Source organism: Aspergillus wentii (assembly GCF_001890725.1).
Source record: "Aspergillus wentii DTO 134E9 unplaced genomic scaffold ASPWEscaffold_6, whole genome shotgun sequence".
In the NCBI taxonomy this organism is placed as follows: Eukaryota; Fungi; Ascomycota; class Eurotiomycetes; order Eurotiales; family Aspergillaceae; genus Aspergillus; species Aspergillus wentii.
The window spans coordinates 60,170-76,546 of record NW_024467837.1 but is presented as its reverse complement, the minus strand read 5'-3'; the positions used below and the strand labels follow the sequence as shown (position 1 = coordinate 76,546).

The window sequence follows — 16,377 nt, the reverse complement described above, 5'->3', positions numbered from 1 at the left end:
GCTATTGTATCACGTTCATTCTGTTTTGACAATGACTTGTCAGGTTCCTCTATTAGGACACCGACATGATTACTTTCCATCTATCTATGGTTGACTATGTTCCGCCGTCTCATCATATGATGTAACTGCTGGAGCTTGGAGAAAATCGAGTGACAACATATTCGATAATGATAAAGTCGAGGCAGGGGGGAATTCATTCCCTAGCCAAGTGTCATGATCGAGGTAGCCATCGGGGTCGGAATTAGTGAATAGACTGCTAATCGCGTCCGCTGATTCCCGGCTTGTCTTTACATCGACATAACGAGCAGCAACATCATATAGAGGCTTGAAAATACGCAGCTGTCTATTACAGCTGGCATAGCGCGGTGATTGTGCCAGAGACTGTAAACCGTCAACCACTCTCTTCAAGCGCCCCAGATCCGACAGGTCAGCAGTATCAACAACATTGCAAACCAGCAATGTGAAAGGGATAAACGGCGCTTGGAGAAGAATCTCGTTGACCCATTCGTGAAGACCGGTCGGCCATTTTGCTGCATCGGAAAGTATGGCAATACTGGCTTCGCTCTCTTCAAGAGCTACTCGCGCAGCAGTGATGCATTGCGTACATGGTACTATACCCGAAGGTCTTTCTGTTGGGATTCCTCGATATATGGACACCAGGGTCGAGTATTCTATAGCTCTATTGGCATGTATCATGAACTGTGAAAGGTTTAGATCTAGGACATGGCTACTCCACAGGTCTGGCCGATTCTGAGAAAGGTGGTCAGTTTCCCGGACTGTTCCGTATGCTTGCTCCTGTTCGGAGCACAGGAATAGCCGTTTCTAGACTTACATAGTATCCGGTTCTCGCGGCTATCATCCGCTCCAGCTCAGAGGCCAGTGCACGGGTACGAGACACGCGAACGGAACCCGGTTGGGTCAAAGCAGTCGGGCTATACAGGCTATCGTACAAGCGGCCGTAGAGGCTAGCGACATCGATCCAGTCCGGCAGCCGGTTATATGCTAGGGAGGCCATTTCGCGGTCCAAAGTGAGTCGTGGGATGGTGATATCCTGGTCTCTAATCGTCGATGGCCTGCCGAGCCGTAAAGCCACAGCTTTCTCCAGAGCATACACAGCCCAGAAAAGGCACATCTTTCGTTGCACTGCGTTTTCTTGTTCCGTTACCATGGCGTGACTGCTATGCAGCCCCAAGGCCAGGCACATAAGGGACGCTTTTGAAATAAACGTCCACGCTGTGGAAACCGTTCCTCGGTGCAGACAATGAAGAGACTGTTGGAACTCGTAAATTAATACTGTGGAAAATGCATTGCTACTAGGAGGGAAAAACGCACTGCCATGTACAAGGCACAGATAGAGTCCATATTGGTATCGATGTGAAAGGAAAGATTCGATAGAATTGTCTCGAGGCTCTCTCTGCACGTTGCAGCTTGCACATCATAGTCCTCTCTGAGTGTTTCGTCATCGGCGCCAATCGAGCACTGGGTGAAGAGCGAGTAAAGGACGTAGTGGACTATGATCAGCTCCATATCGCTGATCGGACCGGGTGTGCAGGCTCTGATCACGTACTGAGTGAAGTCTCCCAGAGAGCCAAATTCGAAGGGCCAGTAAATCTCGCTCGGCAAGCTCTCTGCGGGATGATGATCAGAACGAATGCAACACAGCCTGGAAAAGAGAGACGCACCTTGAGTGATCCTGAGGCATGCCATGATTTTATCCATGGGAGGGATAGGCAAATCCCCGAGACTAAGACCAGAAGGCAGCGCCTTTAGAAATGAACGTGATCCTTCCAGCGTCTCGTTTTGCTGCTTTTGGACATTGAGGGTGCTCTGCAAAGTATTCAACGCCGAGGTTATGTCGTCGACGGCCCTGGAGTACGGGTCATTCATCACGGCGGTTTCAAGAGCTCTTGCTGCGCAAATGACATGGGCAAACAACGCGGACTCAATCCCTTCCGCTGGAGCTAGAGCGTTGTGGGATGGCCGAAGTCTGCCATCTTGGGGTGATGAATATGATAGTGTTCGTAATCCAGTTGGGGCCATAAGGCTACTACTATCATTGCGGCGCTCATCTCTCAGTTGCCCTATAACTCCGTAGAGCTCCTCAATTCTGTTCGAAACATGCTCAAGTCTCCTCTCACTAACGGTTTGTTAACGATTAGATAGGTGTGCTTGGGGGATAACTCACTATACACTCGAGATCAGGACCCGTTGCCGCCTTTCTTTGGTTTTGTGTGCCAGTGTGAATGTACACTGCGCCTCCGTCTTGGTACAATGTGAGCACGGATTAACGCGATTACACTTGGTCTATTAAGACAGCTCGAAAGTCAGTAGACCGACCCCGGATACACCTCGGAGGGAAACAATCTCTGCTCCAGGTAAAGTGAAGGATCGTACCTTTCTCTGACGGCAACGATCACACTGTGGAGCATATCAGCATCTAATGCACATGTGACGCAACTAAGGAAATGTTCGCATACGGCCACTCTCTCCTTGACCACAACCCCATGGTCATCCACCCCTTCTTCCCCCGCTGCTTGGCCCGTGGGTCTGTAATCGGTGCCTCCAGGTGTGAATGACATCATCACAACGGTACCTAGAAACGTTCTCGATGTGATTTGGGCAGGGCAAAATGCAGGCTGAATGGTGGAACTGTCAAAATCTGTCAGTCCGGACTTTTTGGAAGCCCTCCCCGACGAGGTTCGATGAAGATTCATGAAATCCCGAGCCATGGGCGGACATTCGGGGCGCCAAGAGTGCGCCGCCCGAACAGTGGAGACACTTTATATACTTGACTATTTCTTGCCTCACGTTTGGACACGGATGCGATTCTTGCATATCCTGTGAGTCCGCAAACATTTACGCTTATCCGTCCGTTCCAACAAATACCCCACCATGAAGTATCGCGGCGTTGTCTACGATGTCGGCCTCAATTTCAATGGCACTGGATTCTCCGTCGAGCCATTCGATCCGGCTCTCGTCACATACGACATGAAAACAATCGCCGACGAGTTGCATGCCAATGCCGTTCGGATTGAAGGAGAGGAGATAAGTCGGCTGGAGGTTGCCGCACGGTCAGCGCACTCGGCGGGACTCAAGGTGTTTTTCAATCCGTGGAAGATGAATGCAACCATCGAGGAGACCCGCGCATACTTTGAAGAGGCGGCAAAAACTGCAGAAACACTACGGACTGAAGGCATGGATCTAGTCTTTATCGCCGGCTGCGAATATACGATCTTCAGCCACGGTGTTTTCCCCGGGGATTCTTTCAACGACCGTGTAATGTTTCTCGCCCCGCGGTTTCCCAGCGGTCACATGATCGAGGATATTCCGCAGGCTCTGCGTGACAAGTCGGTCGAGTTGAATAAGGTGTTGCGGTCTTTCGTTGAAGTGATTCGTTCTCAGTTCGGAGGACAGATCACATATTCGGCTGGCTCCTGGGAAGTCGTGGACTGGAGTATGTTTGACATCGTTGGCATCGACTATTATCGCCGAGGGGAGACTGCGGAGAAGTATGTCGCGTGTCTCGATCGGTACCGGATTGGACAGCCTCTTGCTGTATTGGAGGTCGGCTGCTGCGCCTACGAGGGAGCAGCAGAGCGCGGAGACGGCGGCTTCGTACTCTTGAAGGGCACGAATCCAGACGGCACTGGCATCTTCGAGAACGATATGGTCCCGACTCGGAGCGAGAAGGAACAGGCCGATTATGTCGGGACGCAGCTTGAGCTTCTCAACGATGCAGGGGTTGATGCGGTCTTCATATACGTGTTTTCATTTCCTTGCATGCCGGTAGGAAAAGAGGCGAGGGATCTGGACATGATGTCTTTTTCGCTGGTAAAGACCTTTCCCGAGATGGAGTCAAGATCCAAGGATATGCCTCCGTGGGTACCGAAGGAGTCTTTCCATCGCGTCGCTGAAATATTTGGTTCTATGGAGCAGTCGGAGCAGAGCCAGAAATGACACTGAAATGCGCCTTAAGACAAGGCCATGCTTGGTAATAATATCGCTAGTATCAGAGCAGTGGTGACTTGGAACTATGGATTGATAAATCCTTGGTACCAACATGTTCATTCTCATTACTCGAATCTTTTCCCCGCCAATGATCAGTCGTAGGCATCGATTCCTGCGAGTCCATGTTCCTGGCTATAGGTTCATTGTGCTTTGCTAGTGACTTCTCAGGGTGTTCTGATGCGTTATACGCGAACAACGGAGATGACCATTAGATAATTGGAAAGCCCTGTCTTACAACCAACTAGATAAAAATGGACGATAACTATCAGTGACCTGAGACTGACTACCACGGAATGCTCCTAAATGAGGTAATTAATAAAACACTTGTCAGTTGTCATTTTAGATATCTGATATACAGACTGAGTTAGCCTGGTTCTATCCAGTTGTACGGGGACAGTATTCTAAACTTCGCCCATGTCTGCGAGCATGTTCGCCTATAGCTCTTATTGCCTTCCCTTGATTTCACTGGCTGTGTGCCTAACTGCCGCAGGAGGCTAATGCGGTAAAAGCCCGGGCCCCTGTGGAGCTTTGGGATTTAAAAAAGCCGAGATTCAAATCCATGACTCGTTACTCCTGTCCAGCTTGAATCAATCATGAAAACTAACTCACTACAAATTCAGATGTAACACTCGAGGAGCATCCGAAAGCCCCCACATCAACACTAGGTTGTTAGTATAATACCAGTGGTCTTCGCCAGTCTAGCCGTGACTCATGGAGGATGCTATTGACGCACCCGGTGTTCCCTTTTTTCTAATAGATAATCGGTGAAATAAACTACGATAGAAGCCTGACCAGTCATAGTGATTGGGACATAGGTAAGACGAGCCACGGTCATTCTCTACCACGGATCTGATGGAGTCCAACTATTGATTATCAGATAATCTCCCAACAGTACCAAGTTGGCTTGACCCACATCAGCGGGATTGGCGCTTAACCCGGCCTATCAGGTGCTTGGGGAAGTCGTGCATATGCCTAATAAGGCCTAGCTGGAGACAGTTGTTTCCAGGCCTCGCCGCTATTGGACATATGGTCACATAGCCCCATGTCGTATGACAATCAGATATGTAGGAGAAGAAGGGTCTGATGGGTTCAAAACACCCTTTTATAGTATTGATCAACACTGTCAAAGCACAGCCTTATTGCCTCCAGTGGGTGCAAACCGGCTAGCTTGTTCCAATCTTGAATTGGGCAAAGGCGTACCTTGGTCATAAATACAGCAAGCCCCCTTGTCGCGAAGTTGATGATGTCTTAAACAAAACAAAAGCAACCTTATCTAAAAGGTTCGTCCCAATCCTGAATCAGCGGCTTATACTAACATTCGCAGGCGAAAATCCCATCATGAACAACTCCTGTGGAGATAGCGTGGCCCAGCCCCCCTTCACACACCAATATGCGTGCGCATTTTCAAGCAAACTCAACAGCACTAGCCAGGCCACTGCACAGCAATGCTGTGGATTGACAACCACATTGAACCAATACTTGGATGGATGCTGGCAGTATTGCGAGATTACCGGGAATAATCATTCTGCAGTCGTGTCGTGTATGAATGACGCTGATATTATAGCGGCAGAGTATGAAAGGACCGATGCATCCGGTGCAAGTGTCATCTCCAAGCCTGGGTTGTTGGGTCTGGCAACTCTGGTTGTTACGGGGTTGGTTGCTGGGACTTGGTGATGACTGTTTGTTATATCTTCTGTATGATACTCCTTACAAGCTGGGTATGCTAATGAATCAATATCCTACTGTAATGGGGCACATACTTTCCTTGGATACTGGTTTCTGGTTTTATTATAGTCCTTTCACTATGAGCCTAATGATCTTTAAATTGATACTCCAATTACAATCAATGCACCGGCTCATCGCCAATTTCGGCCATTGTCTGCTCCAACAATCGAGTCATTCTCTCCACCACATCTGTATACTTCCCATCGTAATAGCAGTTAAACAACTCCAGGGGATCCTCCTGGCAGTCAAACAGCTCCCACTCTCTATATTGCTCTCCACCTGGTCTGGCTCCCTCAACATCCAGATCCTGATTGTACCAGTAGATCAACTTGTATCGCTGATCTCTGACTCCATAGTGTGCATATGCCTCGTGAATAGCATCATTGTTCATCCAGTACCGATGATATGCCACCTGAGGCCAGTCAGAGGGAGTCTCGCCCTGTAACAATGTGCGGAATGTCCGTCCCTGCATGTAACTCGGTGTCTTCAATCCTGCGCAGTCAAGGAATGTCGGTGCGAGATCCACATTCGAGATGATGTCGTTGCAAACGCTTCCTGCTTTGATCTCGTTGGGATACCGGATCATGAACGGCATCTGGAAGCTTTCCTCGTACATGAAGCGCTTATCAAACCAGCCATGCTCACCCAGGAAGAAGCCTTGGTCGGAGGTGTAGATGACTATGGTGTTCTCTGCAACTCCCTCTTCCTCGAGAACGTCCAGCAATCGACCGACGTTATCGTCGATGCTTTGGATGGTCCGGAGATACCGCTGCATGTACCGCTGGTACTTGAACTCGGCCAGCTCAGAAGCAGAAGAAAAGGTAAACACGTTTCCATCGTCATTGTCGATCAATCTCAGTGCTTTCAATTGGTCTTCCGTTGTCGGAGCAGGGATCTTCCTCGCTCCATCCCACATCCTCTCTCCAATCTGCTTTCTCCCCCCGTCTGGTTGAGCAAGTCCCAAATCCTTATAGGTGAGGTCCTCTGCAACCCGCATCTTTGCGACAGACGCGGCCTTGGCTCGATTCTTATAATCATCTGTAAAGGTATCAGGAAGCTGGATACGATCCATATAGAGCCCCTTGTGTTTCTCGTCACACTCCCAACTCCGATGCGGTGCTTTATGATGACACATGACAAAGAATGGCTTGGAAGTATCCCGTTCTTTGATGAAATTAATACTCTTATCTGTGATAATATCCGTCACATACCCCTCCACCTGCTTGATGCCATCTGCCTCGATAAATTCCGGATCATGATAATCTCCTTGACCGGGGACGACAGACCAGTAATCGAAACCTGTCGGCTCATGGGCTTTTCCTTCACCCATGTGCCATTTTCCGACCATGGCTGTTTGGTAGCCTCCTGTGCGGAGGTGTTTGGCGACATTAGGGAGATGCTTGTTGATTTTGCTGTCGAGGGTCATGACGCCGTTGACGTGGTTGTGGGTGCCGGTTAGGATGGCGGCACGAGACGGAGTGCATATGCTGTTGGTTACATAGCAGTGGTTGAATAGCATGCCCTCGTTGGCGAGACGGTCGAGATTGGGGGTGTTGTTGATGCCCGCGCCGTAGCAGGAGATGGCCTTGGAGGCATGGTCATCGGCCATGATGAAGAGGATGTTTGGTTGGGACATTTTGTAATTTTACTGACCGGACAGTTTGTGAGAATACAGGTTTGGAGGATGGTATTCGACTTCTATGATTTATATTCAATCCATATCCAACAAAATGTGATGGCGATGGCGCAACAATCTACGGATGTCGGCGTCCATCCGGATGTCGGTGGATTTCCTAATCGGGAAATGATATGCAGAGACACAATGACAGAAATAATTCATTCAGCCATGAACATACGTCAAACAAGAATTGCATTCTGTACCATGATAATCACGCCATGATTAGACCTCAATTTCCATCTCCACACTCTGCAAATCCTGGTCTTTCGAACTCGAGCCCACCCAGAATGTATACAATCCCCCGTCGACTCCCCACTTGGTGTTGAAATAATATCCCAGTTCCTTGATGGGAATTGTGAAAGTCACTCTTTCCACATGTCCAGCTTCTATCTCCACCTTCGCAAATCTTACTAGCCTCTTGACCGGTGTTTCGACTGGTCGCTTTGTATGCTTTTCCCGGAAGTAGACCTGCACCACTTCGGATCCCCTCACTTTTCCCGCGTTGGTCACGGACACTGCCACCGTCACATTTTGCCCTTGCACCTTGATGATTGGTTTGGAAATGTTGAATGTCGTATAGCTCAGTCCATATCCAAATGGCATGGGGACATCACGAGTTAAGAGGGGGAATTGCCACGCTGGAGACTGAACACCAGTCATCGATCCCATGCCCCCTTCATTGTCGGATGGGAGGTAGTTGTAGTTGATGGGAATAGCAGCTGAGTGTTGCGGCATGCTGATGGTCAGCTTCCCACTTGGATTGACAGTCCCTTTGATAATTTCGACCAAAGCATCGCCGGTGAATTCTCCACCGAGGAAGGAATGGATGATAGCATTCGCTCGAAGGGTAGAATTGTTCAACACGAATGGTTGGCCTCCGGATAGAATCAAGATAGTCGGGACTCCAGTATCCAAGACAGCGTCGATGAGGTCTTGCTGCAACCCAGGGAAGCCCAGATCGGCATGCGTGAAGAACTCGCCGTCTGTTCGCTTCGAGAAAAGAGGATCATCTGTATCAACAGAGAGTGATCCGAGCATCAAAACTGCCAGCCCGGCTTCTTTTGCAGCTGCCACAGCGCCTGCGATACCTGACCGATTGCTCGTGTCGATGAAATCCACGGCTGGGATATATTGCACCCGGTCGGCTCCAAACTCGTTTTGCAGACTTTGTTTGAAGGAGTGGCCCAGAGAGCGATCGGTTGAATTAAAGGATGCATATGAGCCTGCATTGATGATATCGGCAAAGGGGCCTAAAAGAGCGATATTCGTGGTATTTCTGGGCAGAGGAAGAGTTCCATCATTCTGCAGCAGGACAATGGCTTCGCGGGAGATATTCCTGTTGACCTCCAGATGACTTTCCAATCGCAACGTCGCATTCAACTTGGCCATGGATGGAAGAGGGCGTTCGAACTGGCCAGTTGCAAACTTGATCTCCAAGACTTGATGAGCTGCCTTGTCTACCAAGGAGGCAATCTTGGTGTTGTTGACACTCTCGATCAATGTTGGGAATGTTCCTCGCTTCCCTGGCGACAGTTCAATCGCCAGCCCAGCCTGTAGAGCCCACAGAGCAGCTCTCTTCTCTGAACCGGCAACCTTGGACTGAGTATACAGATGGAGGACTTCACCGGCATCGGACATGATGAGTCCATCGAAGCCAATGGTGTTGCGGAGTATATCCTGCAGCAGATACTCATTGGCAGCCACGGGCACACAATCCACACTGGCATACGATGCCATCAGAGACAGCGGCTTCGCTTCTTGGATGACCTTGATGAATGGTAATCCGACCTCATTGAAGATGTAATTCAATCCCCCATGCATGCTGGCCGTGTTGACTCCCCCTTTTGACGCTCCGTAGACAAAGTGTTTAACAGTCGTGGCCACCTTGACGAATCCATCCTCGTCCTTTTCCTGCATTGTTCGAACATATTGACTGCCAAATTCACCGACGAGATAAGCATCCTCGCCATACATTTCTCCCAGTCGACCATTGCGAGGATCTTGGGCGAGATCTAGCTCCGGTGATAAAACCCAGTGTGTTCCGATGACCATGTTCTCGTCTCGGATGGCTGCGACGACCTTTTGATAGAGTGGAATATTCCACGATGAGCCCACTGCCAGCGTACTGGGGAAGAGAGTACCACCACGGAGATAGATGCCATTAACTGAGTCAGTCACGGTGATGTAGGGGATATGAAGTCGAGAGTTGTTGTATTCAGAGGTACGAATCCTATTGACGATAGGAATGGCATCCTGAGCAGTATTTGCTTGTGATCCATATCCTAACTCGTTAGATCAGAAATACGCGGTAGAAAGAGACGTACCAATGTTGCCATTTTCCAGTGGATATAGAATATCGTAAAGAGTCTTGTTGAAGAAGAGATTATCCGATAGTAATCGTCTGTTTCCTCCAGTCTGGCCGATCTTTTCTTGCCATGTCATGCGAGAGAGAAGATCATCTGCGCGCTGTTTGGGGGGGAGTGAAGCATTTTGATATGGAAATATATTCAATGCTGCTGCTGTTTGCAGACATGCAGCTAGGAATAATAGATGCATGATGATGGTTGATGAATTATAATCAACATGGTAGTTAGGTACATTTATATATCCACAGATCCTCAAAGCTATCTCGAAGAGGAAAACCACCGACATCCGGAGTGCATCAATGGGCCAAGCATGGTGTCATTCTAGAACGAAATGATGAACAGTGGGGCACTCCATGAGGATGCATTCTCAAATTAATCATCCATCTTAGATGATTACTTCACCCTGCATCGACAACCTCAACTGGTTCTTCAAAAATGCCACTGTCATCTCCGTCTCCTTTCCCTTCTCCAACATGTATGTCGTGCTTTCTGGTGAGTATTCCACGCTTCCTATCTCATCTGCCAATGCAATACGCCATGCCAATAAATAACCAGCAACTGTCCATGCCACTTCTTCTCTATTATTCGGAAAAACAGCTGCATCAAAATCCCCCGTGTCGTCGCATCGGCTCTTGAAATATTCGGAATATGTGTCCACCCATTTGTCATAGTGCTCTAGAACAGCAGATGGAAAGGATGCCAGAGCTTCCGATGAGTCGATATATGCTCCTTCCGAATAAAATGGATCAGATTTATTTCTCCAGATAAAGTCCGTCCCAAAATCGGGGAAGATGTGATAGTGCCGTAGTTGATTTGCCTCAACTGGCTGGCTTTGTGACTGATGCGACGGTACTTCAAACTCGACCGCGCATCTTTTATCGTCTGTCGGATTCTTGATTTTCATAATCATGTCAAATGTCGTTTCGATGATGATCGTGTCGTCGTCAGCTTTGGCGTCGTTGGAATCCGCGAGTGTTCGCCATGCATCACCCAGGTTCCGGACTTTTTGGATGTACTGTTGAGACTGGGACTGACTGCAAAAGGCAGCGAGGGCCTTAACAATACTCATTTCGCCAGTACTGATGATCCGTGGTGGTGATGTCTGGAGTTGGTGTTTTGATTCCAGCGTGGGAAAAGCGGGGTGAACCAGACTAGCCGAAAGCGGAAGACCGACTCTATTTTACGTGGCAGGCATCAATCAGCTGCTCTCTGCAAGATTGGATGGTATTGGCATCTTACCTACTGGATATATCTAGTGTCATGTGCCAAATAAATGAACATGTCCATGCAGGCATACGCAATAGTATCAGAAAGTGGACGATGAGAGGCCGGATTTCTGATCCAGTCGGGTGAGGTGGCTTCAATACGAGGAGGCGTCGACTAGATATCTGCAATAGTAGATATCAGTTAATTCCATACAGGGGTGCCGAGCAGTGAGACTATGGCTGCTGACGCCGACGTCGTGTTATAAAAGCAGAGAATGCACTCTGAATATCTCAAGAACATCATATCAAACAATCCATTCACCATGGCTTCACTCACTTCCACAGAGCTTACCGAAATAAACAATCTTCCCATCGACGAAGAATGGAAAGTCTTACTTCAGGAACTGCTGACCAAAGGTGTTAAAGTCAGCCTGAACGATGTCAAGCGCATTTGGCAACTGGCCATGAACCGCATCAGTTACATCGAGGACCTCGAGTCTCGCATACTTTGGGTGTATGTTGATCATCCATATATTATCCAGTCGTGTGCTAACAAAGGTGGTGCATAGTGAGACCGGAAACGAGCGAGCAGGGCTGGCACATATCCTCAAGAGACATCTTGGTGAATTCGAAGAATACGATTCCGACAAGTTGCTGGAACTTGCTGAAGCATCAACCTCGGTCGGTCTGCCCATGGGGATTCAGGGGAAGATAGGGAGAAGCCGTCCTATATTTGCTCTGTTCTTCTATGGAAAACCACTGGGTATCGCTGTTCAGGTGGGAAGCAACGGCTTTGTGGTTTCGATGAACAAGAAGAGTCTGGATGAGCTGGCGAGAAAGAACCCGCAGCATGGTGATGTCAACCAGCTTAAAGCGCTGCTGCAGGAGTCTCACAGCTGGCCGACTTCCTAGCTTGAATATATGGACTATTTGTTATGTATTTACAAGAGCTATGCGCTGGTTATTTATATATATATCAATTCAAACACGGTCTATATACGGAACGGTACGAAAGGAGTGGAGGAATGTACATTCTGCTCGACTGATGTGGTGAGGTGGAACTCGGCCTCTCACGGCAAGTTATATACATGGCTGTATAAACTACAATTCTCTACCACCAAGGCGTGGATGGAGTAGGATAAGTACCAGTCACAGTCTCAGCACTGCACTGACCGGGAATGCTCTTCGCAGCAGAAGCTCCCCAAGAAGGAGGAACGCTTCCATCTCTTCTAGACGCAGCAGTAACAAACGAAGCATAAGACCAGGTGAGGTGGACAGCCGACGCAGGGGCACCAGTGTTACGGTCGAATTCCTCAGCGAGAGAACCATCGGTCGGGGTGTACTTCTGGACGACTGCGATGAAACCATCGGCGTATTTCTTGACAGCCTTGGTGAGGGTGATGTATGCCGGCGAGGAAGCAGGATACACGCCAACTGTCACGTTGGAGACGAGATCCTTGAAGAAGGGGAGGGAAGTCGATGTCACGTTTAGGCTGCCCTGTTGCGTCCACTGGTAGAGAGCGTCGTAGAGCTGTTCCGCAGATGCGAGGATGGAGAGATACCACGGGTTTCCTCCCTTGTAGACATCCTCAGGGTAGCGACCAACAGCGACAGCACCGGATGAAGTGCCGTTGTTGACGCCGTAGATGGACCGGAACGAGTCAACGAGCACCTTGTGGTTGGACAGAGCACGCGATGAGCAAGGCTGGAAGGTCACATCGTCACATGCAGCAGCTGGATCAAAGATCTGCAGAGAGGTCAGGACAGAGTTGATGTCGAGGCCACTGCGACCGCCGGTGGGAGTGTTGGACACGATGGCGGTGCCATTCCAGTAGTCCTGGAGATGGCAGAGGATCTCAGGAGCAACGGTGCAACTGTCGCAGGACTCGCCCAGCGCAGTGGCAAAGGCATCTCCCTGGACGAGCGATTTGTGCTGGGCAGCAGTGGTGAAGAAGGAGGTTGCATTGACTTCTTCCCACAGATCGAAGCCAGTCTGGTTTCAGTACTGGCCGACATAGGCGAGATCGTTCTTGACAATCGGCCAGATGTTGTTCTTCACTTGGGATTGCTTGCCCTGGCGGAGCAGATGGTTGCCGTATGAGATGAGGGCAGATGCACGCAGAGCAGGACATCGCGCTGAGGACGACCCCAAGGACCGGTAAAGGCAGTGCCATTGACCTCGAATTTGGCCTCCCCCAGACTAGCGCCGGTCGTGAGGTTGCCGGCGGGATTGGCCACAGGCTGCAGTTTGGCCTGCGCGGTGATGTACTGCTGGATGAGAGGCTCTAGGGGGGAATCGCCGTTGATGAAGTCGTGGATCAGGTCCAGCATGGTCAGGGCAGCATCACGGGTCCACGTATAGAAGTCTATATCATCAGTACTAATCTGTAGAAGTGGAGGAGAACATACAGTTCGGATCGACCTTGGAAGGAGATGCCACGACAATTCCTGCTGCAGCACCCTTGACAAGCTTGCCATCGGGGCCGATGTTGTTGAGGATGCCTTGCTGGGCAACAGATCGTTCATTCTCGATGAATGTCTCGAGATCCTGTCGTCTGTGGATTGAAGCCGGAGAAGCCACTACCACGCTGGCGAGGGCGTTGAGAAGGAGGGCATTGAATAACATTGTGAATTTGTTTGCTGAAGGTTGAATAGACAATTGCCAGTTTATATATCTTCGTCTCTCATCTAATATTGACGAAATGCATCCCTATCCACACAAGACAAGCATCCCAACACATGCACATCAACCCTCTCGATTTCCCCAGATGGTAATGCCGGGGAAGATCACCACCGCCGATGCTTCTCCGAGGATCCTGCATGCACCATGGGAGCAACCGACGGGCCGGAATGGTTCATCGATGTTTATTTGACTTTGGATGAAGCTATATTGACTTTTGGGCGTCCGATAACTGTCCGTTTCGTGTTGATGTGGGTATAGAGTGGCCAGTTATATACGGTATCCGGTGTTCATGCATGTCTTCAACCGGTCCTTCACACCTAATAATATGACGATACGGTTCTTCCAGTCTATTCTTTATCTTTCCATTCTGCGTGTATTTGACGATCTAAAGTCTAAACATGTCTTCATTATCCCGTCTCGGCCGGGCCACGAGGTTAATTCTATATTAAAAGCGGACCATATCCTCCCTTCAGTGTGGATCTCAAGTATATTTCCGTTTCAACGCATCCTCCAACGACCTCATTTCCGTTCGTCGATACTCACAAGGTCCCATAGCAGCCAGCCCCCCTGCAGCTCTATTCCTGTTGACGCGTCGTTGAACATCCCCGAGTGCGTTGTAATCCAGGGGATTGCATGTCTCAATATCTCGAGAAGCATCCATCATCAGCGAGAAGCCCAGCGACAGGTCACAGCTCTCGCCTGTTTTGGAGTACCCACTTGACACGATGGAGAAGTATTGCAGGGATGGGAGTTGGCTTATTCGACACAGGATATCTTGCCATGTTCCGCTCTTTAATTCGACGCGGTTGAACGCGATACGCGATATCGTGTCTGTGCACTGTCCCAGTAGTGATATAAGACAGTCTGAAGATATTGACACATTGCAGAGAGATAGAATCTGCAGATGATCTTGGTTGCTGAGACTCAAAGTGTCGAGATCCAGTACATCGGTGCTGCGGATTTCGAGAGACGTCAAGCTGCCAGCGAGCTCAATACAGTTGAAGAGATGACTAGCATGTTCACGGTTGGGCAAGACAGACTTTGCCTCTGATAGAGGAGTGCGCATATAGCGTTTCCCACCAGAGCCAGTATTGTCGCAAATCTCCACTCGGAGATGCTCAAGTTGTTTCAGGACGTTGTGGATTGCCTCCTGCTCCCTATCAGGGACTGCCAGAAAGCTTCTAAATGATGCTGTTAAGGGAAGAGCCAAAGTAAGATCCCTCAGCTTGGGCAGTGGTGTATCCCCTAGTGTCTGCACTGCCCTGTTGGTCAAGCATGATATCTTCTCCCAGGAAAACAGCGGATCAGCATGGCTGTGGGAATACGAAGGTCCGTGGAAATTCAACACGGCCAGATTGGGTAACCGACCCAGGCAGTCTGGCAGCAGCACTTGAAGACTCTGGATATACGCTTCATAGCCTGGGGTAGATTTCCACGGGCCGTCGAGTCCAACCTCGACGTGGCGCACAAATGGTGCACAGTAGCTCCGGGATATTCCACGCAGTCTTGAAAGTGGCCGACAGCCTTTCTCGCTGTCGTGGGCAGAATATGTTGCATGGACTATTCGGAATAATCGTGGTGTTGCACAGTAAGAAAAGATTGCGTTGACCAGACGGAGCGAACTGAGGTCATGGACTGAGTTCGGGTTGTACTTGTCGACTGGGCAAAGTGTATATCGGTCATCCTCAAGGGGATGTTCGACGAACGAGGTTATCTAGGGATATTAGTACTATATGAGGATGGTTGGCATTGCGAAACCTACCAAATCGATGATCTCCACAGGAAGTTGCATGTTGTAGATCGAGGATGGTTTATTGAGATAAAGAATATGAGATTGCCGGGTATTTAAAGGAGGGCGTGAGTTGTACTGGATGGGCTGCAGGATGTGTTCATCTTGCGTATGCAAGGGCTGCTGCTTCCGGAGTGCTCCTTGGAGTGCTCCTGGTGATCGACTCTGATCCTTTGGGAATCTACAATATATATCCTAATTGGTATATATGATCTGTATATCTAAGATATCAGAGTTTATAGCCTATTTAGGATTCTGGGGAATAAAGTTGTATGGATACTGTTGATCTGTATATCTGTGGTGGTACAATCACATGATTCTATACAAATCAAGTTTGTGAATTCCCATTGATGTCACCATCTGTGACTGTGCAACTTGAACAGCCAATGAGGATATTCTTTATCAAGACATCACAATCAATAATAAATACATCCATTCAACATCTAATATGAACATTATGAAGCAGGTACATACACACTAACCCAACGTGGCTAGCGCCTTCACGAATGCTTCGAATTAACAATTTATTAGGACCATCTTGATGAAATGTGGCATTATAGAATTGCATTAGGCTCTTGTCTGCTTTGAAGCATGTTGATATCTATTCCGTCTCCAATAGCCGTGCACGTTGTATCTGTCCTCCGTATATCCTCCGAACTGAACCATAGTATCACAAGAAAATGCTCCAGTCACCCTGCCAACCTGGAATGTCGCGATGGACTTTCCATAAAAAAATCCAACCCAATCACATCAATCAAACCGACCCAAGGCACATTTGACTCTGGCGATCGCCCATTGGCCTGATTCTCCACTGTTTTTTCGGCTCGTTTTCAGCCCCCAATTTTATCTGAACGGGCCGGAAAAGCACGGTTATATTACGGCTGCCACCTCGCGCAACCAGTTTTTTTCCCAATCAACTTTCA

The 16,377-nt window shown here is 49.0% G+C and overlaps 9 protein-coding genes across 9 annotated transcripts; 3 read left to right on the top strand and 6 right to left on the bottom strand.

The window, feature by feature from the left end:
* Positions 1-13: 13 nt before the first annotated feature.
* Positions 14-2,579, bottom strand: ASPWEDRAFT_60952 (Zn(II)2Cys6 transcription factor; the record flags this gene model as incomplete). Its single annotated transcript, XM_040838546.1, has 7 exons — positions 14-750; positions 833-1,248; positions 1,329-1,628; positions 1,683-2,137; positions 2,186-2,304; positions 2,395-2,418; positions 2,478-2,579. The coding sequence occupies 7 exons, from the start codon at positions 2,577-2,579 to the stop codon at positions 85-87; spliced, it is 2,082 nt and encodes a 693-aa protein (XP_040686291.1). The 3' UTR covers positions 14-84.
* A 480-nt stretch (positions 2,580-3,059) lies between these two features.
* ASPWEDRAFT_42629 (uncharacterized protein) lies at positions 3,060-4,091 on the top strand. The gene has a single exon (XM_040835830.1). It carries the CDS (start codon positions 3,118-3,120, stop codon positions 3,955-3,957), a length of 840 nt encoding a protein of 279 aa, XP_040686290.1. The 5' UTR covers positions 3,060-3,117; the 3' UTR covers positions 3,958-4,091.
* Positions 4,092-5,330: 1,239 nt separating this feature from the next.
* On the top strand, positions 5,331-5,819 carry ASPWEDRAFT_42628 (uncharacterized protein). Its single transcript, XM_040835829.1, has one exon. It carries the CDS (start codon positions 5,347-5,349, stop codon positions 5,680-5,682), a length of 336 nt encoding a protein of 111 aa, XP_040686289.1. The 5' UTR covers positions 5,331-5,346; the 3' UTR covers positions 5,683-5,819.
* Positions 5,820-5,851: 32 nt separating this feature from the next.
* On the bottom strand, positions 5,852-7,369 carry ASPWEDRAFT_116437 (sulfatase family protein; the record flags this gene model as incomplete). The annotated part of the gene is made up of 1 exon (XM_040828657.1): positions 5,852-7,369. The coding sequence occupies one exon, from the start codon at positions 7,367-7,369 to the stop codon at positions 5,852-5,854; it is 1,518 nt and encodes a 505-aa protein (XP_040686288.1).
* Positions 7,370-7,412: 43 nt separating this feature from the next.
* Positions 7,413-9,967, bottom strand: ASPWEDRAFT_743375 (uncharacterized protein; the record flags this gene model as incomplete). The annotated part of the gene is made up of 2 exons (XM_040839459.1): positions 7,413-9,693; positions 9,736-9,967. 2 exons carry the CDS (start codon positions 9,965-9,967, stop codon positions 7,634-7,636), a joined length of 2,292 nt encoding a protein of 763 aa, XP_040686287.1. The 3' UTR covers positions 7,413-7,633.
* On the bottom strand, positions 9,890-10,966 carry ASPWEDRAFT_42626 (uncharacterized protein). Its single transcript, XM_040835828.1, has one exon. The coding sequence runs from the start codon at positions 10,844-10,846 to the stop codon at positions 10,163-10,165; it is 684 nt and encodes a 227-aa protein (XP_040686286.1). The 5' UTR covers positions 10,847-10,966; the 3' UTR covers positions 9,890-10,162.
* Positions 10,967-11,127: 161 nt separating this feature from the next.
* ASPWEDRAFT_42625 (uncharacterized protein) lies at positions 11,128-12,152 on the top strand. The gene is made up of 2 exons (XM_040835827.1): positions 11,128-11,496; positions 11,552-12,152. Exons 1-2 carry the CDS (start codon positions 11,306-11,308, stop codon positions 11,892-11,894), a joined length of 534 nt encoding a protein of 177 aa, XP_040686285.1. The 5' UTR covers positions 11,128-11,305; the 3' UTR covers positions 11,895-12,152.
* On the bottom strand, positions 12,094-13,608 carry ASPWEDRAFT_52801 (glycoside hydrolase family 15 protein; the record flags this gene model as incomplete). The annotated part of the gene is made up of 3 exons (XM_040837789.1): positions 12,094-12,975; positions 13,113-13,348; positions 13,392-13,608. 3 exons carry the CDS (start codon positions 13,606-13,608, stop codon positions 12,094-12,096), a joined length of 1,335 nt encoding a protein of 444 aa, XP_040686284.1.
* Positions 13,609-14,017: 409 nt separating this feature from the next.
* ASPWEDRAFT_42624 (uncharacterized protein) lies at positions 14,018-15,468 on the bottom strand. The gene is made up of 2 exons (XM_040835826.1): positions 15,428-15,468; positions 14,018-15,379 (listed from the first exon to the last, which is right to left on the bottom strand). The coding sequence occupies exons 1-2, from the start codon at positions 15,455-15,457 to the stop codon at positions 14,147-14,149; spliced, it is 1,263 nt and encodes a 420-aa protein (XP_040686283.1). The 5' UTR covers positions 15,458-15,468; the 3' UTR covers positions 14,018-14,146.
* Positions 15,469-16,377: the final 909 nt, after the last annotated feature.